Source organism: Periophthalmus magnuspinnatus, chromosome 9 (assembly GCF_009829125.3).
Source record: "Periophthalmus magnuspinnatus isolate fPerMag1 chromosome 9, fPerMag1.2.pri, whole genome shotgun sequence".
Lineage (NCBI taxonomy): Eukaryota > Metazoa > Chordata > Actinopteri > Gobiiformes > Gobiidae > Periophthalmus > Periophthalmus magnuspinnatus.
The window spans coordinates 16,027,607-16,049,702 of NC_047134.1; the positions used below are offsets into that span (position 1 = coordinate 16,027,607).

A 22,096-nucleotide genomic window follows, 5' to 3' on the forward strand; every position below is an offset into this window, starting at 1 on the left:
GGGAGCTTACGTAGGGGGTGGGAGCTAGTGTATAAGAAAGGACATCATAGTGTTTGATTGAGGCCAAGATGATATAGGCTTCCTCCTCTCCCTGTGGCCCTGCTCAGACTGACTGGGACCGCTCTTGACTGAAGCATCATTAGCCAGTCACAATGTCAAGGTTAGCTAAGGACATCGTGTCTCCATGCTGCGACCTACAGTAACTATCCCTCTAGGCTTCCCCCCTTCACTCTTGATTGGCCCAGCGGCTACTGTTGATGATGAACACTACCCACCTGGGATACTGTGATGCTGCACTTCTTTGCCAGCTCCTCCTTAGCCTCCTCGCTCGGGTATGGGTTGCTGAGGTGCGAGTAGAAATATTCGTTCAAAATCTCTGTCGCCTGCTTGCTGAAGTTTCGCCTTTTCCGCCTGAGTGAGGGGAAAGAAGCAGGGGAAAAATGGTAGGACGAGCCTATTAGCAGGGACCAGCATTAACTCATCCATTTGGATCGCACAAATTGCACAATCAATCTCACACATAAATGGTGAAAATAATGAGCAATGGGCACTAAGGGCTCCTCAGGAAACAGGATGTGTTGTCCAAGAGGCAACGAGACCGGACAAATAATCAGAGAAACACACTGGCGAATACGCAACAGAAACAAAACAAAAATACACATTGGTTAATTTGGTCTGTGCTATCTCCAGTTCAAGCGTGTAATGTGTGGAGTTTAGTGTGGTGGTTGGGTGGGCAGGAATGGAGTGGAGAGCCTGGTCGGAGTGCATCTCAGTGCATTATAGAAATCACGGCATGCACAGTTGAGCATTGTTCCTCAAGTGCCACAGCCGCAGGGATCTCCATTGGAAACAAGCAAACTCTAACTAGATCTGGGTCTCCTTGCCTCCCAAGGGCACTACTTATCATGTTGTTGGAGCATTTGCTTATTTTGCCTTGTTTACTGCTTTTTGCACACAGGCAGTGGGCAGCAAATGTGCTTCCACTTGGATTGTTTGGCCCCTAAAACTTGTGGCACTGTGTCTCGCTCTGTCTCTCCGTGGAGCAGCACACTGTTAGCTATTAGAGTAATCCACAACACCTGCTGATGACCTCCCTCCATCGATTACACATGAGCCGCTCCCATTTCATTTGGACTTAACTGCTCTCAGGTGTGAGGCCATGACTGGCTTCAAAATGGATAATGCACGGGACATGGACATAATTAAAATCATGCATCTCTACAGAGCTCATACTGCGCAGTGTGCCAGAAACTGAAGGGGGAAATAAAAAATAAAAGTGACCTTGGCTGGCTTCATGCAGTAGTGTAAAATATTTTTAAATATCGTTCTGAAAAAAAGAGACCACTGCAATATGAAGATTCTGTCTCATTAGGCGAGGGTCTATAAAACCTAATGCATTTCTCTGTAAGTGACGTTCTAAAGCTGTGGCCCTCAAAGTGTGGTAATGGTCAAAATGACGGATGGTGGAAGCTTTTTTTGTTGTTGTTGTTGTTGTTGTAGTTACAGCATCATGCACTGTTGTCCCACAAATAATTTCTATTATTCACCAATGACTGTTTCATTGTTTGATTTTCTAACTTTCTGTTGGTTAAATCAACAATTTTATTTCTGGGGTTTAAGAGTTAGACACATTTTTAAAAGATGAAAACTGGAGAAGAACATTTTCTATAGTACTTGTTGCTACTCTAAAATATTTGTGTTTGTTGTTGTGCGTGGGCTGCACTGACCTGGCGTCGAGGAATCTGGAGCGCAGGATCATGACGGCCTCACAGGTGCTCTGCTTCAGCTGCATCTGGATGGAGCTGAACTTCCTATGGATGATGCCCACCATGCGCTCGATCTCTTTGGGCGAGATGGGCCGCGTGCGCGACTGTTCCCTCAGAAGGTTCATCACATGGGTAGTGAACTCGTTACACGCCTGACACAACACACACGCAAGCAATGAGTGACTTTAGGAAATTAGCCTACAATTTCTAAAATACATTATATCTATTAGAATTTATACACACTGTAGTACCACTGTTTCAATTTCTTGCTTCATTTTCCAAGAGTTTACATGCACCAAATCACATGCAGTGCAGACAGATACTATGTTGTAATATGAGAACTTTAAATGTTGTATTGGTAATAAAGGTGTTATTATAAACACACTGTATTACGTTATCAGTCACACTACTTGTACATGTAGTAACATGTGCAGCGTTTTTCAAGTTTACGAAGAAGTGTTTATACCCATAGGATATTCAAAAGTAACATTTTAATTATTATTTTTGGTATGAACAGTAAAAACTATATAATGTAATGTTAAGAGTGATATCATATTCCTAATTCTTAACTAATTGTTTACAGTGTTATTCGTATTTGTCAAACCAGCCAGTGCATTTCTTATGCATTAATAAGATGCTGATCTGTATCATTTATGATGATGTAATTAGGAAATAATATATTTGGAAAAAAAATGTCCATACATACAATACTGTACAATTGCAATTTGGCCAGGCCTCAATGCAGCAAATTCCAAGAGAATTTTAGTTAGTCTGAACCAGTAGTTCATACATGATTAATTAGAATAACTCATTTACGTAGAGCACACTTTAGCTCATTACTCTGAGTAAAATTAGTTAAGTATTTACATTTAGATAATTAAAACCTGGAAACACCCTTAAGAAAGATGCATTTACTCCAGGCGAAGTGTAGTGCCCCACATCCCCACCGCCTCTCTGAGAGCATGAAGTAAATTAGTCTAATTTAGCTCACTGGTTTGCTGAGGCATCACTGCTACACATTCTATTTCTCCCATAATGCATCAGTGGTAAAAGGTTTAAAATGCTAAGCCTGATCATACTTTGATTCAGTACAGACGACTAAAGTGCACTCTAGATCCTTATAATCAACTACAACACAGCCAGTAATAGACATTTACTTTTAAGCCTGTAACTGAGTGCTGTTCATGCATATACGCTCTGCAATTTGATCACAAATGTATGAAAAATAGGAACAATTTTCTATTTTTGAGAGCCACTTGTAAAATGAGCAAATTGTAATTAAGATGTATTAGTTGTATAATCACAATGTTCAAATCAATGTAGTCTTTGTGAAAGAAATATTTTATAGTTTGGTTTAATTCAATACAAATTCAAGACTTAACAGTGGGTATTAGTATAATAAACATAAAGTTAAGCCTTGTATGCCCTTATTAGCTACATGACCCACTTGATTTGTCACTGGGCAAGCAGTCAAGTGGAAGTGGCTAAATTTTATGCTCCACTTGTCCCTTTAATCCTTAAATACAGGTCTGTGATGGTACATTTTTAGAGGACTTTGTTAAAGACTACTAAATATCACAGCAATGAGCAAATAAGAAAGCCACAGATGTATATGTAAAATCTTTGTAAACGTATTAACAGGATGTTTCCCACAGGGTTTAGACATTATGTCCATAGTAGTTCTTGTGACATTAGTGTGTGTTCTGGTTGGTACCTGCTCATATTTCTCCAGCTCTGTGTGGTAGATCTGTCTGATCTGGGTGAGTTTGGCTCTGTAGTCTGAGTGTTCGATGGAGTTGTCGGCGGCTCCCCCTGATGCCGCAGCGGCCGCAGCAGCAGCAGCTGAGCCTCCTCCCTTCTCGGGCCCGGCCACGCCCTCGGCCAGCAGCATGTTGTCCAGACGCATGAGCTGAGGGTCTGGTGGGTCTTCCTCTTGGGCCCCTCTGATGCTGAGACCTGGAAAGACAAAGATGAGAAACATTACAATAATGTTCAGGAAATATACCAAGAAATGCAGTGAAAACTCATGCTTTAAAGCAAAGTAACAAACAACAGCCTGCTGTGGAGCTGTGTTGTTGTGTTGTTTCCTGCAGGTATAGAGTGGGTGCCTTCATGCTCCATGTTCCTGTCCCCATGTCTTTGCCTGTTCCCTTTTATTTACACTGCGCTGCACACTGTGTGTACGGGGAAGCTGACATGACAGCAACATCCATAAACTGACAAATGCTCAATGGTGAAGTGGCACTTCCACTCTGTGAAAGGATGCTAAACAGAAAAGTATACCTCTAGTAAGAGTCCCCATGTTGACACAATGAATCCAAGGGACTTTATAAAACAACTATAGCTTTTCTTATTTGAATATTCATGCAAGAAACAAATGATTATTATTACAAATCAACTCCTGTGCTGTAATTTGAGGTCCTCTTACCCAGTTGTATAAATATTCAAGTATCTCACTTGCAAACTTTATTTATTAACTTATGTACTTCAGGCTCTTATGGGTGTATCTCCTCTGCCCTTCTGCCTCAATGGTCTTTGAGAGATCGTCAAATAGCTCACATGCACACCTGGTTGCATTGGCACTGTAAGGACAGCCCAGCCTTTCACTAGAGAAAACAAACTAGCACACACTGTGGTCAGAATCACCAAAACACACCAGAGCAATGAAGTCTAATAAGTGGATGAAAGTGCGGCTCAATGGGCAGTAAATACAGAGTGGCTACTCAAACGTTATGATTACCAGACTTGTTTCAATTCAATAATCCCTCTCGCAGTTCACAGATTTTCAACAGCTCATTACAGCTTCATTAAGATATGGGCAGCCTCTGGATTCTAAATAAGAAGATTAGTGGCCCTATTGTGTCAGCCAGTGGGCATGCAATCAGAGAGGGCCTTTTACCAGGCTCTGACCTGCTCCACTCCATCAGCAGTAAACACTCTTGTTCACATGTGACTACTTCACACTGTGATGTTTTCATGTCTGTTGGCTCTTTGTTCAGTGCACAGGAGCACAGAAAAAACAAATTTGCCTGTATTTATGGATGGGCTGGCATTGAGTCTTTTAGGTGTAATGGTGTGAGAGGAGTGGATGAATGTGGCTATTTGTGTTGGAGACATTGAGATGCTGGACAAGGCTCCATCAGGCTGCACACAGCCAAGCCATCCATGTGGACAATATGCCACTGCTCCACTAACCCTCATCTGCAGCAACACCACCCAGAGCTCCCATTCTGGCCTGCCTCCACCATTTCCATTCCAGTTTGTGTGGGGAAAACGGCCCATGATTCAAAGCGCTGACTGACCAGATGCCCGGCTACATATCTCTACATGCTCTAATAGCTGGTGCTTTGTCTGCCACTACACTTCATATTTTCCTAATTCACTATTTACTCCTACTCGGCTCAGCGGGCCGCTCTGTGTCGCCGTGCTGCGGGTGGCGGTAACTATGTAGGCACGTTTTTCATGTCAGGTATATTAAATATAACTCTGGGATGCAGCCTACATTTCCACACCAAACCCAGTTGTCACTTTCACTCCACTCACTCTATATCCGGGGGAACTGCAGCGGAGGGAATTTACAGGGCTTTTCAGCTAAATGGGCATAAATCACTGGTTTCATTCAAACTAAATAATCACAGGCCATAAAGAGCTACTTGTCTCTTACCATATATTACCACCAAACTCCTGTGTGCAATAATGTGGGCCATTCACAGCAAAGGAAAACAGAGAGGGGCATTAGAAAGTGACATGTAATCCTGTTAGTCCACTGACATGCGGAGTAGCCGTGACATTTTTATCATGCGTGTCCATTTCTATTTGGGAAATCAGCGGGATAAAAATGATTACTGGGCTGCCCCGAGAAGCCGCAGCCCTGCAGGAGTCCACCAGGGCATATTTGTGCCTCCACTGCTCTGGATGGCCATTCATAACACATGTGTAAGGAAGGAAGATGACACTAAAATAAATATAAAGAAAATAGAAACAATTTTTAAAAACGGTCCAAAGTTTTCGATGTGAGAGTCACTACAGAAAAGATAAGGCTTTGCAGGCACTACCTTTAATACCTCAAAATGAGTGAAGATCTGGGTCAGAAACAGAAAAGTTAAGGTCTAAAACAGGTCCAAATCCAGTGTCTCAACTACTGCTATTACTATTAAACTATTTATTATTACTTAACCACAGTAAAACCTCACTGACAATGCAAATCTCTTTCGATTGTTCTGAATTAATCTTAACCCAACCTGGTTTTGTTAATGAATATATAACATGTAAATCATATGTGAGTTCTTGTCTACATGGCCAGCTCCAAAAACTATGGGACATGGACTAGGACTTTACATCTCCTGAGTTCAGCATCATCTGTGTGTACCACCAGTGGACCCCACCCCACAGCTGAACAGCCACTGCCCAGGAGGATTTTAAAGCAATGCCTCTCAGTCGGCAATACCTTTGTTTGAGAAGCTGAAGATTTGCTGTCTAAGCTCCGCATCAACCTCCATAAAATAGGCTTGTGCGCCAGATAATATCTTTAATTTGCTGTGCGCTTGACAAATCTGTATAGTAACTTGCAGAAGTCAGCCTGTACTCTAGCTCAGCGCAATGCTGCTTGCCTTCTCAAATCTTTATCTTGTTTTTGTGTCTGATGATATGCGTATTAAAACAAGTTTGGGAACCCAAGTTAGTGCTAAGCCACCTCGACAGTCAAAAGAGGAATTAATCTCTGCGGTGCAGCAGTCATGTCACTTTAGCAAAGCCTGAAGCAATAGAACATAAAGGTGAAAATCCATACAGGTTTAGTTATTTAATACAACGAATAATGTTGGCTCAGTTAATTATCAGAACATCTAATGAAAAAATGTGAACTCATGATATTAATCTCCTTCATTTGTCATTTGGAAATACAGGAGGTCTATGGGAAAAGCCACTTCTTGTTCAGATTGTCACTCATTTGTCCTGGACTGCTGAGACACACAGCAATCCATCCATCCCTATCAGTCAGGGGCGGCCCTCCTTTTCATTTTTTACTGCTTTAATATCTGATCAAACAAAGTAACAAATTTGACAGAAAAACACATTCTTCATACATGGTTTTCTCAGTTTTTGTACTGTGGGTTACTGAATATTTGGTTTTTCCCCATGATATACAAAGACAAAGTATTAGACTTCATAACTATATTTAAGGTTTATTTAAGTGTATTCATCACTTATGAATAGATTAGTTATTTTTAAGAACAGTTCTTATTTTTTACCGTATGTTATAATTTCCAGCTTAAGATCTCATACATCACCGGCTGCTTAAAGCCCTGACAGTGATGTTAGTGCTGTCCCGGGCTGCCCCCCTTTTTCCCCTCTACTCCTCCCACCTCCTCTTTCCCCCTGTGCCCTCTTGTATTCGGTGGGCTTAGCTGACCTCTGGCCCAGCGCTTGTTTACTCTCATCACTGAAGTGTGAGCAGGAGAGTCATAAAGCCAGAGCCCTGCTGGGTTAATGTGGACGGCTCAACAAGGAAGCGGTGACTATAGGTTTCTATCTATTGCATTCTTCTGCAGTGTCCATGCATGACTGGGAGATGCACTTGACAGCAGCTGTGTGTAAAGACAAATTTGTTCATAGTTTGGAGATAATAAGCCTTAACACTATTTGTGCTGGTACCAAGCTTAAATTGAAAGGGCATCAGGACGGGCAAAATGGATTATTAAAACCTACGACAAATTGCAAGCTTGAGTTCTCTTGATGCACACATTATTGATTGTAAAATGTTGCTTATCTACAGAAAACATATAAAGGTATCAAACACGGTTCTTAAGACAGGTCTTTATAATGTTCCAGTATTCTTTTCATTTACTGAAGCATCACTGGTTATACAGGCTACAGTCTGAGGGGCTTGTGGCAGTCATGCTTCACCTCTCGCTCCATAAACTTGTGCAGGGTCCATTATTGCTGTCTATGGGCCTCAGAGGCAGTGCTGGACTAAACGCACCTCCCTCCTGTGCTTAAATGTTTACACTTTTCCAAATGGTCCGGTTCATTACAAATAACCCTGACCTCGCCGCTTCCTCTGCAGCCAGTCCCTCAAGTGAACGAGCTCCAGCCACATATTGACACAGTCCATCTAATTGCATTGATCCACAAAGGTCTCCCAAAGCTAACTAATCGAAACTGAATTTATTTTCTGTCAATATTTGCAAAGGTCATCTCTCTTAAAGCCGTGCAATAGACATTTGGGAAGGGGAAGAGGTGGAGGCGGAGTGTGGCATCGCGCCTGTTACCGAGGCTGATCCAAGGTGAGTTTGAACCAGAGCTTGGCACTCAGAAACCAAAGCCCCTAATCCAGCGTGTTATTAAAAGCACTGGCAGAGCGGCACACTGGAGACTACAGAGGGCTCAGAGTATCCATTTCACAAAGAGGCCAGTGTCACCAGCGCATTTCTTTGACTTCACATCATCTCCTTTGTCATGGCGCTTGGATCACTGACTCTCTGCTCCACGGTGCTGGGAGCTGGATCAAATTACCATTGAAAATCTTTTGTTCTGACAAATGAAACATAAGGATCCTCTTTCACTGATGGTCTTAAAGTCTTTTTTAGACTTGGCCTACATCCACGTTGGCACAAAGAATCAGAGACTTGCCCGCAGGCTCGCACACTCTCTCTCGCGTGTACAGTAATTAACATGCCATTAACACATTAATACACATTAACTATTCCCAATGTTAATGGCAGAGTAATTACCATACCTGATAGCGCGCGGTAGGGAGGCGCAGCACATTTGCCACTTTTTGTTTGGCTCTCTTTGATGAGTGAGAGAAGTGTGTGAGACTTCAGAGCTAAGTTTTCTGTTCATGAAATATCACATTTAAACTGACCTCTCAAATTTTCTGTAGTTCAGTTCCATTTATGTATAGTGTTGTTGTGTCCTTGACCAAAAATATTCATCTACAACTTAATTTTCTTAAGTATCTGGGCGTAAATAAAAAGAGAAACTATTTGGGGATGACGCTTTTAGCAATAACTTACAGTTAACTTAACTTACAGATAAGATTGTCAATATTAATTTCCTTAAAGTGCCATTTAACACAAAGGACGTTTTCTTCTTCTAAAGTCAAAACTCTGCTCCATACCACATGCTTTTACTATGTGGACCTCTCGATTAAAAAGACCAAAGCTGGGGGTGATTGAACCTTGATCTCGATTAAATTTGACTCATTGCACAGCCCTAGTTTATTCCAAATCCAGTTTTAGCGCAGGTAGTCTGAACTTGGCAGAAAACAGACTAAAAAAACTACAAAGCGCTGTCCTCGGAGGCTGCGGGACTGGAGGGGACAGTGTGTGGAGTGATTAAATGCCGTGTAAGAGGAAGCAGGGAATGGGCTTGAAACTGGGGAATCCCTGTCTGCAACGATGATGTATTTCCTCCCAGTGCGCTGAGTGATAAGCTAATCAGGCGCGCTGACAGTGAAACGTTACAGCCCCCCAGTGCTGGGTCAAGACTTCTCCCATCATAGACCGGCCGCGCACTGCAAACAGACAGCATGTGGAGGCGCTGCTGTTCTCAACGGCCCGTGACAAGAAGTGGTCATAAAAGAAGATCTCTGTCACTTCAGGTATCGCCTTTGTCCCACAATGATGATGCGTCCCCGTCTGTCTCCCCGTGACAGCGTGCCACTCTCAACCCACCACCGCTCTGAAGACGTGCAGAGGAGGGGACGGGACGAGACAACCCAAACAAACATCTTGAAGACATTTTTGCCAAGCACACCAAAATTAATCACTGTCCCACGGTGGCACTGACATTGGTGGGAAGTGACACACAACATGACAGACTGGAGGCAGAGGATGAAAGGGGGAGGCAGACAGGGGCGGGAGTGCGGGCTAAACAAGCACCACTGTCACCAGCTCTGATCATGTGTATGTGTGTGTGTGGTATGTGCATGTGTCTATATGTGTTTATGCTGTGGCGTCGGCCTTCTAAGACTCGGAGTGGGCAAGTGGCCAAGTGGTGCGGTGATGGCTGACCGGGCCTGGCGGTCGGCACCACGTGGCGGCCGGGGAGACTGGCCAAATGAGTGGACAGGACCTCGGCTACAGATCAGCTCTCACACTGACCCGACAGGACACTACAGCATGGGGGTCCGGCAGAGGGCTCGCATGGTTCACAGGCTCTGATAGGCACAAACAGGGCGGCTGGCAGTGAGACGCTAAAAGTACAGCCCTGACAATATAACCTAAAAGCAATATCACACTGTAGTTCAATAAATCAATAAATAAGTTCAATAAATAAGTTATTTTTTCATTCATCTATTCATCAAAATGATTGATTGATTAAAACTAAAATATAAAGAAGATATTCTATTAAGAAAATAATAAATTTGTAGATTTGTAGAGCATTATAAGGCTGCTTTCACTTTCATTGACATCTGATCTTCAATTGTTTGATTGTAAATCCACCATTGCTCTGCGCAGAAGATTCCACCGCCTTTGCTTCATTTTAGTGCATGTTTGTCTTATTTGTCTGGGCTTTCATTTTATTTTTCAAATAGTGATGGTCCTTAGCTGCTAGCCTCAATTTCCTGCAAAGGTAGGCTGATTTGTTATTCAGACCCCAAGCAAATAATGCAAATGTGGCACTGAAAGCCACTTACGAAATACCCAAAGGCAACTAATCACTCCTCCTCTCATTGCAGCCTTTCTGCAGCCTCCTAATTAGAAGATGGAGATTGCATGAAACCAGGTCACACAGCGGGTCTTGTACACACCGATAACCAGGCGAACATACAGGCCAAACTTCATCCAGACACCTAGCCAAGCATGCATTATTTTAAAGGCTAGAGGTGAGGGAATAATGCTATTCACATTATGAATCCCATATATTTGACTGCACTGCTCTGAAGAAAGGATTTGGGGCTTGAAGCGTTTTGTGTGAGTGTGAATGTGTTCAGACCGGTGCATGCTTGAGTGCATGTGATGGCTACATGCTCACGTAAACAAAGAAAAGGCAATGGAAGTGTGCAGCCATGATCCACTGCCAGGGAGATTATTTTTTACAGTGGCTTTCCTGCAACAGAGTTGACAGTCCATCATTTAGATTTTGCAGTGGATCCACAAAAAGGCTGCATCGCCTCAAGCAGAAGGAGCTGCTCTTTCCTTCAGTGTCTTTTAGAGAAGCAAATTCTGCTCCAGATTGTAAAGGCACAATCTTTACTCGCTGTGCTATACCGTGTAACACTCTGCTATGAGGCAACTGAGGTTATGACACCAGAATAGAGTGCACTTGACATGCCCATTCTCACCGCGTCCTATGTGAGAGCTGATAAAGCTCACAGAAAGAACACAAAAACACCTCCAGTTCAGAACTCCATTCACCTGAGAGAGTGTGGAGGAAGGCCAGGGCCTTTGCTGTGGATTTTTTACTATGGGTTTAAGTGGAGGGTTTGTGCTGGGTCTGCACAGCGGAGCTAAAGGCTGGGCAGATCAGCCCCGGCCAAACAACAGCTTGTGACAGAAGCAGGCCAGAGACGATGTGGAGACACGCACTGACTTAACAGGCAGCTGGCTCAACATGCACTCTTCTTCAGCTCGCCTTAGACTCAACACAGCGCTTCACATTCAGAATGAAAACAGCACAAAAGCATGAAGCAAGCAACCACACATGGGAATATAGCCTCAAACATAACTACAAGCCTTACATTCAGAGTAATCTCAAATTCAGAGTAATTTAGTAAAACGTATGAAAATGTTGACCAACTGAAATAAGAATAAAGGGGAGAAATATGTGGAAGTAAATACATTTGCACATTTTCATTATAATTCCACAACAATTGGTAAAGAGGGAAAAGAAAATGGACCAATATTTAAAATTTTTCATAACCTCAGAATTTAAGCTTGATGACCATGAAACCATCAGTAACCACACAGAGCCTGGGGACAGCTCTCATTTCAGCACTTGTCACTTCCCTGACAATACATCCTTCCAGTGTGATCTCAGAATGAACAAGTAAGCAAGAAAAGGTTATTTGGTGCTAATTATTCCCAGCATGTACTTCACACACCATTTAATGAGTTGGACTGGAGGCGTGGCTTTTGGCTCAGTGACTTCTCCGTGCAGTTTACGTGAGATGAACACCCAGTCTCCCTCACATCACCCTTGTCAGGAGCCCCGGTCCCCGTGCACTTCCTCTCCCCTTCCAGGGCTTCAGTGGAGCAGAGACACAGGCGAGGCGGCGCGGTGTCTCCCGTAGCGTCTTCGCACACCGGCACGCCATCATCAGGGGGGCGTGAGGCTCTCATAATTACAATAATTAACAGTCGCAGATTTAATTGGAAGGGAAGGCATTAACAGGAGGAACATTGTGGCGGTGCATGCGGAGGGGAACCTTTGCTTTTGTCTCCCCGGTGCGTGACGGTTTCTGGGCTGGCTCTGGCGAGGGCTGACACCAAACAACACAACAGAAGCCAGCCGAGGGTTCAGGGCTTGTCAGGACTCAGACTGCAGGCAGATAATTGGGTGCCAGGTTAATGAAGAAACCGGTGCTTGATGGCATTTGGTTACTGTATGTGCACAATTAATGACTTTGTATTTCTGTTTTTATTGCCACTTGAGTGAATACATTTTTCTCCTCAGGTTTGTGCAGCAAGTACAGAAGCAAGTCGGGCTAAAACTACTGCTTCAAAAAAACTGTTTATATAAATCTAATCTCTGCTTGCTTGTGGCTACCTCACAATTTGACCTTTTCTGAGTGGAGCGTAATGCCTCCTGTTGCCAGCTCATGATGTCCACGCAGGGGGGGCGCAGGTCAAGCATGGGACAATGTAGCCACAAAACATTAAAAATAGGAAAGCCATTTTAGCCATAAGCGGTGGGTTAATTCAGCGTATTTATATATATGGATTGGTGAAACATCATGCCCTCCCTTGAAAATTCTTTGCTTCCATTTCTTAGGATTTATTAGCTCTGAATCCACTGAGGGTTTTTAGACACGCTCCTCTCAGCCCGACCACTCCACAGATCCTATTTTGGAGTTAGTTGTTCTCCTGCCTGTGGTGGCCAATTAGAGGACTATAAGATAAATGGGCAGCCCCGACTTTGATGTCCATCTTTTTAATAAGCTTTGGTTAAGATGACATCTGTGTGAAAGAGTTCAATACGTTCGCAGTAGGAGAGAAAAGAGGTTTATTCTAAAATGAAGAATCATGTAAATAGAGGAGGAGGTCTTAGGCCAGAGTGGTGCAGGATCAAGGCTGTGACTTTGGAGCTGGATTCATTATCTTCCACTGCAGTTCAGAAGATTAGTCAGCAATGGATCATTTCTGGAGCCTCTTGAAATAAGTACTATATAATACAAGAAGCATTTTTGTATTGGATAACATATACGGTTATGTATTAAAAAATAAAACTGCAATCATTTATTATTATTTTTTTTTTATAGTAGTAGCACAGTCATTTTTTACCTCCACTTTTCTGGTGTACGGTCCGCCACCTGCTGTCTCTATGGAAATGTTGTATAGGAATGATGAATTACATTGAGTGGAATGAAAGCTGGTGAAGTCACTAGGGGAAGGCAGTTAAAGTTACATAGTCCACCTTTAATTAAAAAAAAAATAATCTTGTCCAATTTTTGGTTTCTTGTAGTAGTAGTACTAGTAGTCTTCCTTTCTGTTAGCTTGTAATTAAGATGTTCTCCACCTTACCATTCGTGACAAACCTCTCCCTATTTATCTTGGCAATGTATGCAAGATTGAGTACTACTACTAGAAAGGTAATATAAGTGTAATTGTGGTGATTCATTGTAGATAGAATATAACATAAGTTTTGATATACTGTTTTAATTTTGAGTATATCTATAATAGGTTATATTACACCGAATATCAATCCCTATTTCTCCACATGTAATAGTATCTTAAAACGGTAGTGTGACAAGAACATGTTGCAGAAGCGTATGACCCGGCGCGCCTGCTTTATACGTGTGTAACTCAGTGAGGAATAATGTAAATGTCTAGAGAGTCTTAAGACTGAGCAGAGCCGTATAAAAGCAGCCTGTTGGAGCCTAGTAAAACAAGTCCATAAATACAGGCCGAGGCACCACTCCCCTGAATGAAAACAGAGGTGAACTGCTTATTCTCACACTGGCACCGTGGGTCGACAGCAGCATTATGGGTAGTCATACATTCTGACTATCACTCGTCACAAGCCATATCTGTCAACATTACCCTCAAGCGTGCTTCAGATGTAAAACAAGCCAGGACTATTTATGAGTTTCTGTGGTCAGCTGCTAAGAGAGCTAAACACTTAATAGCCACGATTCTCTTTTTTCTGCCGTTTTGTTGATCCGGGCCATCTGAACAAACACAAATACACTAGGCCCTGTGGACCTACACTTATTGCGGGAGACGGCAGATCCTTCCTGCTTCTAAATGTGAAGCTGATGACACAGAGTCGCACAAAATGGAAACACCATTATGTAGGCAAACACTTGACTGTGATAACTGCTGCCTGATTACAGCCAGGGAAGGCACAGCGGCGCTTCTGCTTTTTTCATACTGTGTCAACACTTTGGCAAAGCAAATATTTCAGAGACCAGCCGCCCTGCACTTTAATCCATATGGTGCATTCTGTTTGTCACCAACCAGGAAGAACTCCACTGCCTCTGGAACACAATGAATACACAGAGGTCACAGCGCGTATCACACGGGCCAGCATCAATCCTTTATTAAATTACCCAGCTATCTCATATTCTGTCACAGCATTGATACGGGGTTATCGTTTTCATTTATGCAGCGGATTTTCTGGGATTATGCATTAAAGATTAAAGGTGTGAGCAGCTAACGCCTCAGCATTAGAAAAAGCAATCCCTTCAGCAGCACATGGTTTGTGAGAGAGCGAGGTGCTATAAAACAAATCTCCACAAGTGGACAGGGTTTATTCTCCTCAGACAATACCAGCGGTGACTATACCGAATGTTTCCAGAGCTAAAATACTGTGGTAAGCAATACAAATCCCTTGGACAAAATGAAATGTATTAAACATGTGGATTTCATAAATCTCCCTTTCGTCGGCCTGGGTCAGAGGTATATTCACTGTAGAGCTCAGCAGGCACTTTTCCCTCAGCATTGTTACTGTGAGGAGCCGGGCAGCTTTCAAAATGAGTGTCAGCAAATACAGAGCGTGTACAGCAAACAGGAGATCCTCTCAGAGAAACACTTCAAATCACTTACTGCAGCCACGGTAGCAGTATTACTCTGTGGTCCATATACAATGTTAAATCCTGTTCTACACTCTGTGAGACAGAGCCTGCTCTTTGCCCAGCTGGGATGGCTTTAACCTTGAGCTCACACAAAGATAGAGGCAGCCCGCGGCTACAGGGGACTGGCCACAGCTCCCAGCGCCTGCTGCTCCTCAGTGGGAGCCCACACGACCAGATTGTGGAGAGGCCTCAGCAGAGACATGCTCCACCGTTAACAGCAGAGGATCATTCATCTGAGCCGTCCTCCCAGTTCAGCCCATTATCCGTTTGTTTGCTTTAGTCTTTTCTGGTCACCGTGGTAATCTTGCACCACATGTTTTCTAGACAGTGCTGCTAATTAGTAGTTATTTCAGACAGGTCAAAGAAGCATAAACATGGTCCTTTTACAATATCCGTAAAAATGTGTACATCTTAAACCCATACTCATGATATTTAATTGACAGCTGACACCTCCTTTGTGGTCTCAATCTTTGTTTTGTCTATTACAGTCTAAAAAGTGTTTTATATTAGTTTTACTATTATATTCAAATACACCTGTATGGATAGATCTAATACTCCAATTCAAGAATATAAAGCCTGAGAAGTACATGAACTGACTATTTTGCTTTATTTATTTGTCAATTCCAGAAAATGAACAAAGATGAAAAATAAATGAGACAAATCCTTTTACTTTCACTAAGGTTGGGACAGAAGCAAAACAAATTCAGCCCACCACCTCCCGAGTCACTTCTCTCCTATTGTTCCCTCCATCACTCCAATGACAGCTGACGATTACTTCATCACCGCATAACGACAGATTAAAAAGTTGTCAAATTAAATATTAAAGAGGGACTGTGGGCTCGTAGTGAATTTTAAAGCAATAACACAGATTGGAGTCGAAATGAGGCACCTATATGCATATTTGATGCCATAGGGAACAAACGCATATATTTTCCTCCGGGCCACCTACTTTGTAATAAAGAACAGTGAGTGTGTAGACGTGGTAATGCAGCACGGCGGAAATGATATGAAAGAGAAATTGGTTTTACATAATGATGTCAAAAGGAATATGGCTCTGGATGGTCATGCAGAATAAAGATAAGATTCTCCCTTTCACAGAGAGAGAATGTTTTGCTAATGGTTCCTTCATTTCCTTTAAGAATAAAAGAAGGCAGCTTTATGAAAACCCCTGAATGAGTTTCAATTGAATGGAGTTAACATTTATCTTTCAATGGGGGAAAGGAGAGAGCGAGGGAGAAGAGTGGAGATCTTACTGGAAATACCCATGTGTGAATGTAAAGGTCTTTTTTCATTTGCTGAAATAAAGCACAAGTGACAAGTGACAGTAACGCTATCACAATTCGAGCTCGAGAAGGTTTTGAAGATGAGAAGAAAGCACAAGAGGGTTAAGTCTGCGCACAGAGGAGGCTGCATCGATTGGGGTAAACAATGACTGATCAATACGCACATAAAAGGCGCCTTTCAACAAAGACTTACATGTAGATTTCATATATCATATCACACGCTGCACGCGGCCTGTTGAAGTGGAGGTTTTTTTTACTACAGCCAATTACTGATACTTTCCATTCAGGATGAAAGTGAGGGGTGAGAATGAAAAGGAAGGGTGATATAGTTCACTTTACAGGGAAAGCCGAGGCAAAGTTAAAAATACCGTTGCATGATTTTGAAAAAAAAAAAAGTAACTGCAATTTTTCTGAAAAGTATTGCAATTGCTATTACATTTGCAATATATGTTTAAAATTTTGGATTCTGTTCAGCAAATTGTAAACAACTTTGTGAGGTTTAAAATTTGAGAGAAGATTGAAAAATGAACTGATGAACTAATAAATTAATCCTAAGAATTTCAGAACATTTTAGCAGAGCTCTTAACTACAAGAACATTTTAAAAAATAAATAAAAACACAGGATATTTTGTTCCTTGTGGAGAGCATTCTGTTATCTAAATAGCTACACCCTGTAATTTGAAAACGGAGATTTCAATTAGATTCTCCTACTTTGTTTGCCCTATTAAAAAAAATAATTTCACTGTGGTAAGTTTCATTAAGTCTGAAATTATGATATGCTTTGTTGTCAAATCCGGTGACAATATCAGGAGTAGTAGTAGATGATATTGATACTAGCAATAAAAGTAAGTTTTGGTAGAGCAAAGAGTAACTGTTTTGACTCAGTTTGAATAATCATTTTAGACTGTATTTTTATTTGAGTACATACTTGCTGTCCCACGTGAATGTTCTATTCATCATTTCTTTCTAAAATATCATATTAATTCCTTTTGAACTCTACTCTTATGCCCATATATGGCTGCACTTACTCACACACTAAGCATCATTGTCACCCAGCTCTCTCATTTCAGATGGTTGGAGCCTTCCCCATCTGCGGGCGCTCCCGACACACCGCTGCTCTGAGCCTGCCATAATGATGCATGACTAAGTACAGTTAAAGTGTTGCAGTCTGTTGGCAAAAAGCAGTCAAGCACTTTGCTACAGTGTCACTCCGGATAAACCGTGGAGCTGAAGGCAGACGATGGATAAAAGGCACTGACAGGTCTACTGATGTGGCTCTGTGTGTGTGTGTGCGTGTGTGTGTGAGAAGATGAGAGGTTTGCAAACCGTAGCATGGCACGTTTGTAAGTGGACTTAACAAGAATGAAGAATGGGCATGGACGCGCTCAAACAAACTGCTGTGCTCGGTAATGTTAGAAATAGGACAAAGTTTAGGTTGTGGCAGATTCAAAGGCTTGCACATGGAATGGAATATTTAATTGTACAGAAACAGGAGTGATATTTATTACAATACATTTTAATGCAGTTATGAAATATGAAACTGATTTGGAGAGATTAGAAACTATAGGTTTATATTGAATGTAATAATTAAGTCTGGATTCTGAGAGCTACGTGATGTTATGTTTTAATATTACAAATGCATTAATTAAATGAGAAATATATAAATTTACTAATTGCCATTTCTCGAGCTAAACAGACCTGGGTAACCGCGTTCAAGTACTGTTTATGGGAACCCTTAGTATCAAACTGCAGCAGACTTTGTAGCTGCTTTGTTTAGTCTCCTCCCACTTTTGCTTTCATGTAAATGATCTTGAATGTTATTTTCTAAAGAATGCCTTTTAAAGAGAAAATCCCCTATTCCTGCCTTTGCTTCTTGTCACAAGCCCGCTCCTCTGCTATCTCTTCCTCTCTCCCTCCTGCCGCAGACTGCATAATTGATGTAAATACTGTCACATGTGTCAGGAGTGGAGCCTCTTCTGGTTTACTTCTGTGGAACACTTTATCCACCAACATTAAGTGGAGAAAGCAGCCTCATGGCGCTGCTGTAAAATGGGCTTGTCGTTGGGGCTCATTCACATGGCCATCATGGGTCTGGAGCTGCCCCATTCTTTCATCAGGGTGATTGAGAACAAAAAGTACAGGAGCAAATTCCATCTTATGTTTAGACTCCGCTGCATACATTATTTATGTGTTGGCCACCCTTGTTGCCTATGCCATCTGAATACATCGCTGGTTAATTCTCAGATATTTCTTCTTATTTGTTCTATAGCACTGGGCTTGTAGATAGAGCTGAAATTACAGATAGCTGCTTTCAAGGGCCTCCACTGCCAAAGCTGTAATGGCTGTTGAGTGACTGGGGTGCAGTCAGGGACAGACGCGTGGATTTCATTTACAACAAGCATACAGAGGGAATTATGTAAAATGGTAACATTCCATGCCATTTAATGAGCCATATTCGCTAATGTCTAAAGTCGACACAGTGTAGGAGTAATAAAACGTGCTGGCTGCCAGAGCTCAGCTGCTACACTGCTCCTGTCTATTTCCAGCTCTGTATGAAACAATGGTGCATAACAGAACAGGGAGACATTTGCAGTTCTTTACCGCGGCGCGCTCAATGCTCCGCCGTCAGACAGAGGAAGGCGCTTGTCTCCTCTCCTCTGCCCCCTCCCCTACTCAAGCACCTCTTCTCTCATGCGTTCTCTCTCTTCTCTTCTCTTTCTTTCCGGAGCTAGTCTGCGCTACAGATTAAGTGACTTGATCCTGCAAACATCTGAAGAATTCGGCTCCACAAAGAGGTCAGACAAAGGCCAGGGGATTGGCTTACAGGTCCCTCTCTATTAGATGTGTCATGGGCAGCCTCCGCAGGCAACAAAGAAACCCCTCTGTACTCAAACCATCGCTTATGGACTTTTGGGATGACACAGTACTGAGCAAAAGTATTGGGCATGTCTGAGAGTGTTAACTTAGAGTAATACAATATCTGTTTTATACATTTATTTGAGGGCTTAAGTTAACAATATTAATAACTAAAACAAATAATGAAGTTGAGATCATTACCATGGTGTCAGCCTCTTACCATTCAAAACAGATAAACCGCACTGGCAGAGGTCTTATCTCAAATAACTTCCTTTAGATAGTTTGTGTGTTTACACTATTTTTGTCTTATAGTTTATCATGCAAACTTACCCCATATTTTATCATTGTATATAGTACTAGCAGATTAATGTGATAACTAACCCGTGAAGCACACATACATTTAGGGAGTGGCAAAGAAGTCTGAATGCTTTTAAACACATCTCCACAGCTTTTCACACAAACAACTTGTGAACTGCAGTAGTTGTGCCAAGGAGAGCTGCAAGTGCTGACTGCCTCTTTGTTTGCACGTCTCTTGATATAGACAAACAAAAATACCCCATATTTTCCAGGCAATAGCATTTACAAAGAATATCTGGGGCTCCAAGAAAAACATTTCAACTGTAATAAGCTTTCTCCATGAGCCTCTGCAGCGTTCCACAGAGCGCCTTTGAAGCCCTCACTGTGTTGACTGTTCCTATAGAGGGAACGCTCGGAAAGAGGCATATCGCTGTAACCTCTCCCTGCTTCTGCATTAATAATTAATTGCCAATGTGAGTAAACACCAGTGTAGATACAAGAATGCCCCTAACAACGCAAAAATCCATGCTGCTCCCACTTATAGCAGGAGACCAATTCACTGAGTTTGAAGACTTGTGCTAATACTTAAAATCCTGTCAGGAAAACATCAGGGAGACTTGAATTTTAACTAAAACAAAAAAGTCTAGCAAACAGAATATTCTATCATGTTCAATCCAATAGTGAGATGTGCTCAGATGGAGATTTTCAGGCATAGCTCGTGCACACTTAGCCTTTAGCTTTCAGGCGACATGCTGCGAGTTTACAGCTAACGCACCCTCATTTATATTACTTATGGAGAGCAATGTATGTGCGAGGCCTGCAGAACATGCTGACCTTGTCATTGTACAGCAGCATCCTCGCACACTACTGAGAAACCTGCGGGTGCTCAGGTAGTATTACCACGGCGCCCGCTCACGGCTTCCTGCTCCGGGACTGAAGGAGAAACCAAGGGCTGCTATAGAGGATACAATATGTAACATAAAGGTGAATGATGTATTATACTTAAAATAGCTTCTTCTCATCTTTTTCAGTGTAACTATGTTCTTGTCAGTTAACACTTATGAATGGAGAGAGATACGTCATGGAGAGCATCAGGTTTAATATGCTAATCGTTTCACATTGGGCCCACATGATGTAACTTTATGATGATTTTTTTTTTCTTTTTTCTAAATTTAAGTAATGCTTTAAACAAAATATGAACAGTTAATGCAATATTCCACAAGGATAACACGTACTGTATGTTTTTCCATTATTGTTCAGCTCTACAGTAAAGCAATGTAACATGCCCCGCAAGCTCTGATGAAAAGCATGAGTAACCTAATATCCACACAATCATATTACTAGTTGTGTGTGCTTCGCCAATGATCCTTATTTAGCTTTTAGCTGTGGAATATGAGCAGGCACTCGGCATTCAGCAGCTAAGAAAGTGTCTTTTATCTTACTATAAATCCTCATTATTTCTAATAGCACTTGTGAAGGCTAAAGAGTAGAGCAGAGCATGTTCTCTTTATTCGCCAGTCACTGACAGACATGGCCAGGCTCTATGGGTTAATGTAATATCACAGTTGGATGCCTCCTCAACTCACTTACATTCCCTGTTAGCTTAAAAGTCCTTCTGCGAGTGGGGGGAAACAAGTGAGCATGAATAAGGTGGGTTTTGTGGGATCATCTTGTTATTTAATATAAGAAATAAATATAAAACAAACTGTGATAGGAATTTTAAAATGTTCTATAAGGCATATTTCTGGTCAAAACAAAAAAAGGATCTTATAGCAACCTGTGATAATAAATAAAATTCAAAATGACAAAACCACAATTTCGCACATACAGTAAGACTTTCAAAATAGTGGAAACATTTATTTCTTTTAAATGCTTACAATTCACTTGTTTCATTTGTTTCAGAGATACTGAAATAATTGGACCACAGTATTCACATTTTTGGTCTACATGTGCCGGATCCACTGGCTCATTTTGTCATGAAGAAACGTTGATCTAAGAATAGAAAAATAGACTGTAAAAAGCCCATGGTTCATCTACTGAGACTGGCATATCAATTAGGATTGTGAATAAGAATGTAATTGAAAGCAACAGGAGCAGAAAGAAGCGGAAATTCATCAAGGCAAGCATGGAATAGCACAAATGAGCTCCCAACCAGACACCACCAGACATTTTTTATTCTCTACAGCGTGCTCTTTACCTAATCTCTCCGTGGCTATTACCCAAACAATAAAATCTGCAACCAAACAAGTGTGCCCCGTGTAGCTTCCTTTAATAATTCGAAGGAGCCTAATTGTTTTATTAGAGGTACAAATAGATATTTCTTACACTGTGTTTTAGTGGAGACTTGGGGTCAGATTCATAAAGTTAACAGTAAAGTGGTGGCTAAAGTGCTCACCCTAAGGGGCAGCAATAAGGTAAATCTAGTTTTATAAAAGGAGGAAAAACAAAGCATTATGCAATTAGCTCATCAGTCACGACCTGTTGAGAGTGGGTTAGCACCTTTTAGCATGTAATTTGGAGCGGTATAGCCACACTTCCAGCCTGCCTTATATCTTTTATTGGGTAAGCTTTATTTAGTGCTATCCAGACCATTGTAACCAATCTCTATGGCCAGCAGCATCTGTGCCTCACCACATACTTATCTTTGCTGGCAA

The 22,096-nt window shown here is 41.9% G+C and overlaps 2 protein-coding genes across 7 annotated transcripts in view; both read right to left on the bottom strand.

Annotated features, from left to right (window-relative positions):
* The window catches only part of gapvd1 (GTPase activating protein and VPS9 domains 1), a 227,208-nt gene that overhangs the window by 82,232 nt on the left and 122,880 nt on the right, over positions 1-22,096 (bottom strand). The gene's annotated exons all lie outside the window — the stretch shown is intronic.
* pbx3b (pre-B-cell leukemia homeobox 3b) overlaps positions 1-22,096 on the bottom strand; it is a 57,541-nt gene that overhangs the window by 8,561 nt on the left and 26,884 nt on the right. For all 6 annotated transcript variants that reach the window (XM_055224512.1, XM_055224513.1, XM_055224511.1 and 3 more), the window contains exons 3-5: positions 3,481-3,722; positions 1,728-1,918; positions 276-411 (exon numbers count right to left, since the gene is read on the bottom strand). In XM_055224512.1, coding sequence (XP_055080487.1) covers positions 276-411; positions 1,728-1,918; positions 3,481-3,722 — 569 coding nt within the window. The remainder of the gene's footprint in view (positions 1-275; positions 412-1,727; positions 1,919-3,480; positions 3,723-22,096) is intronic.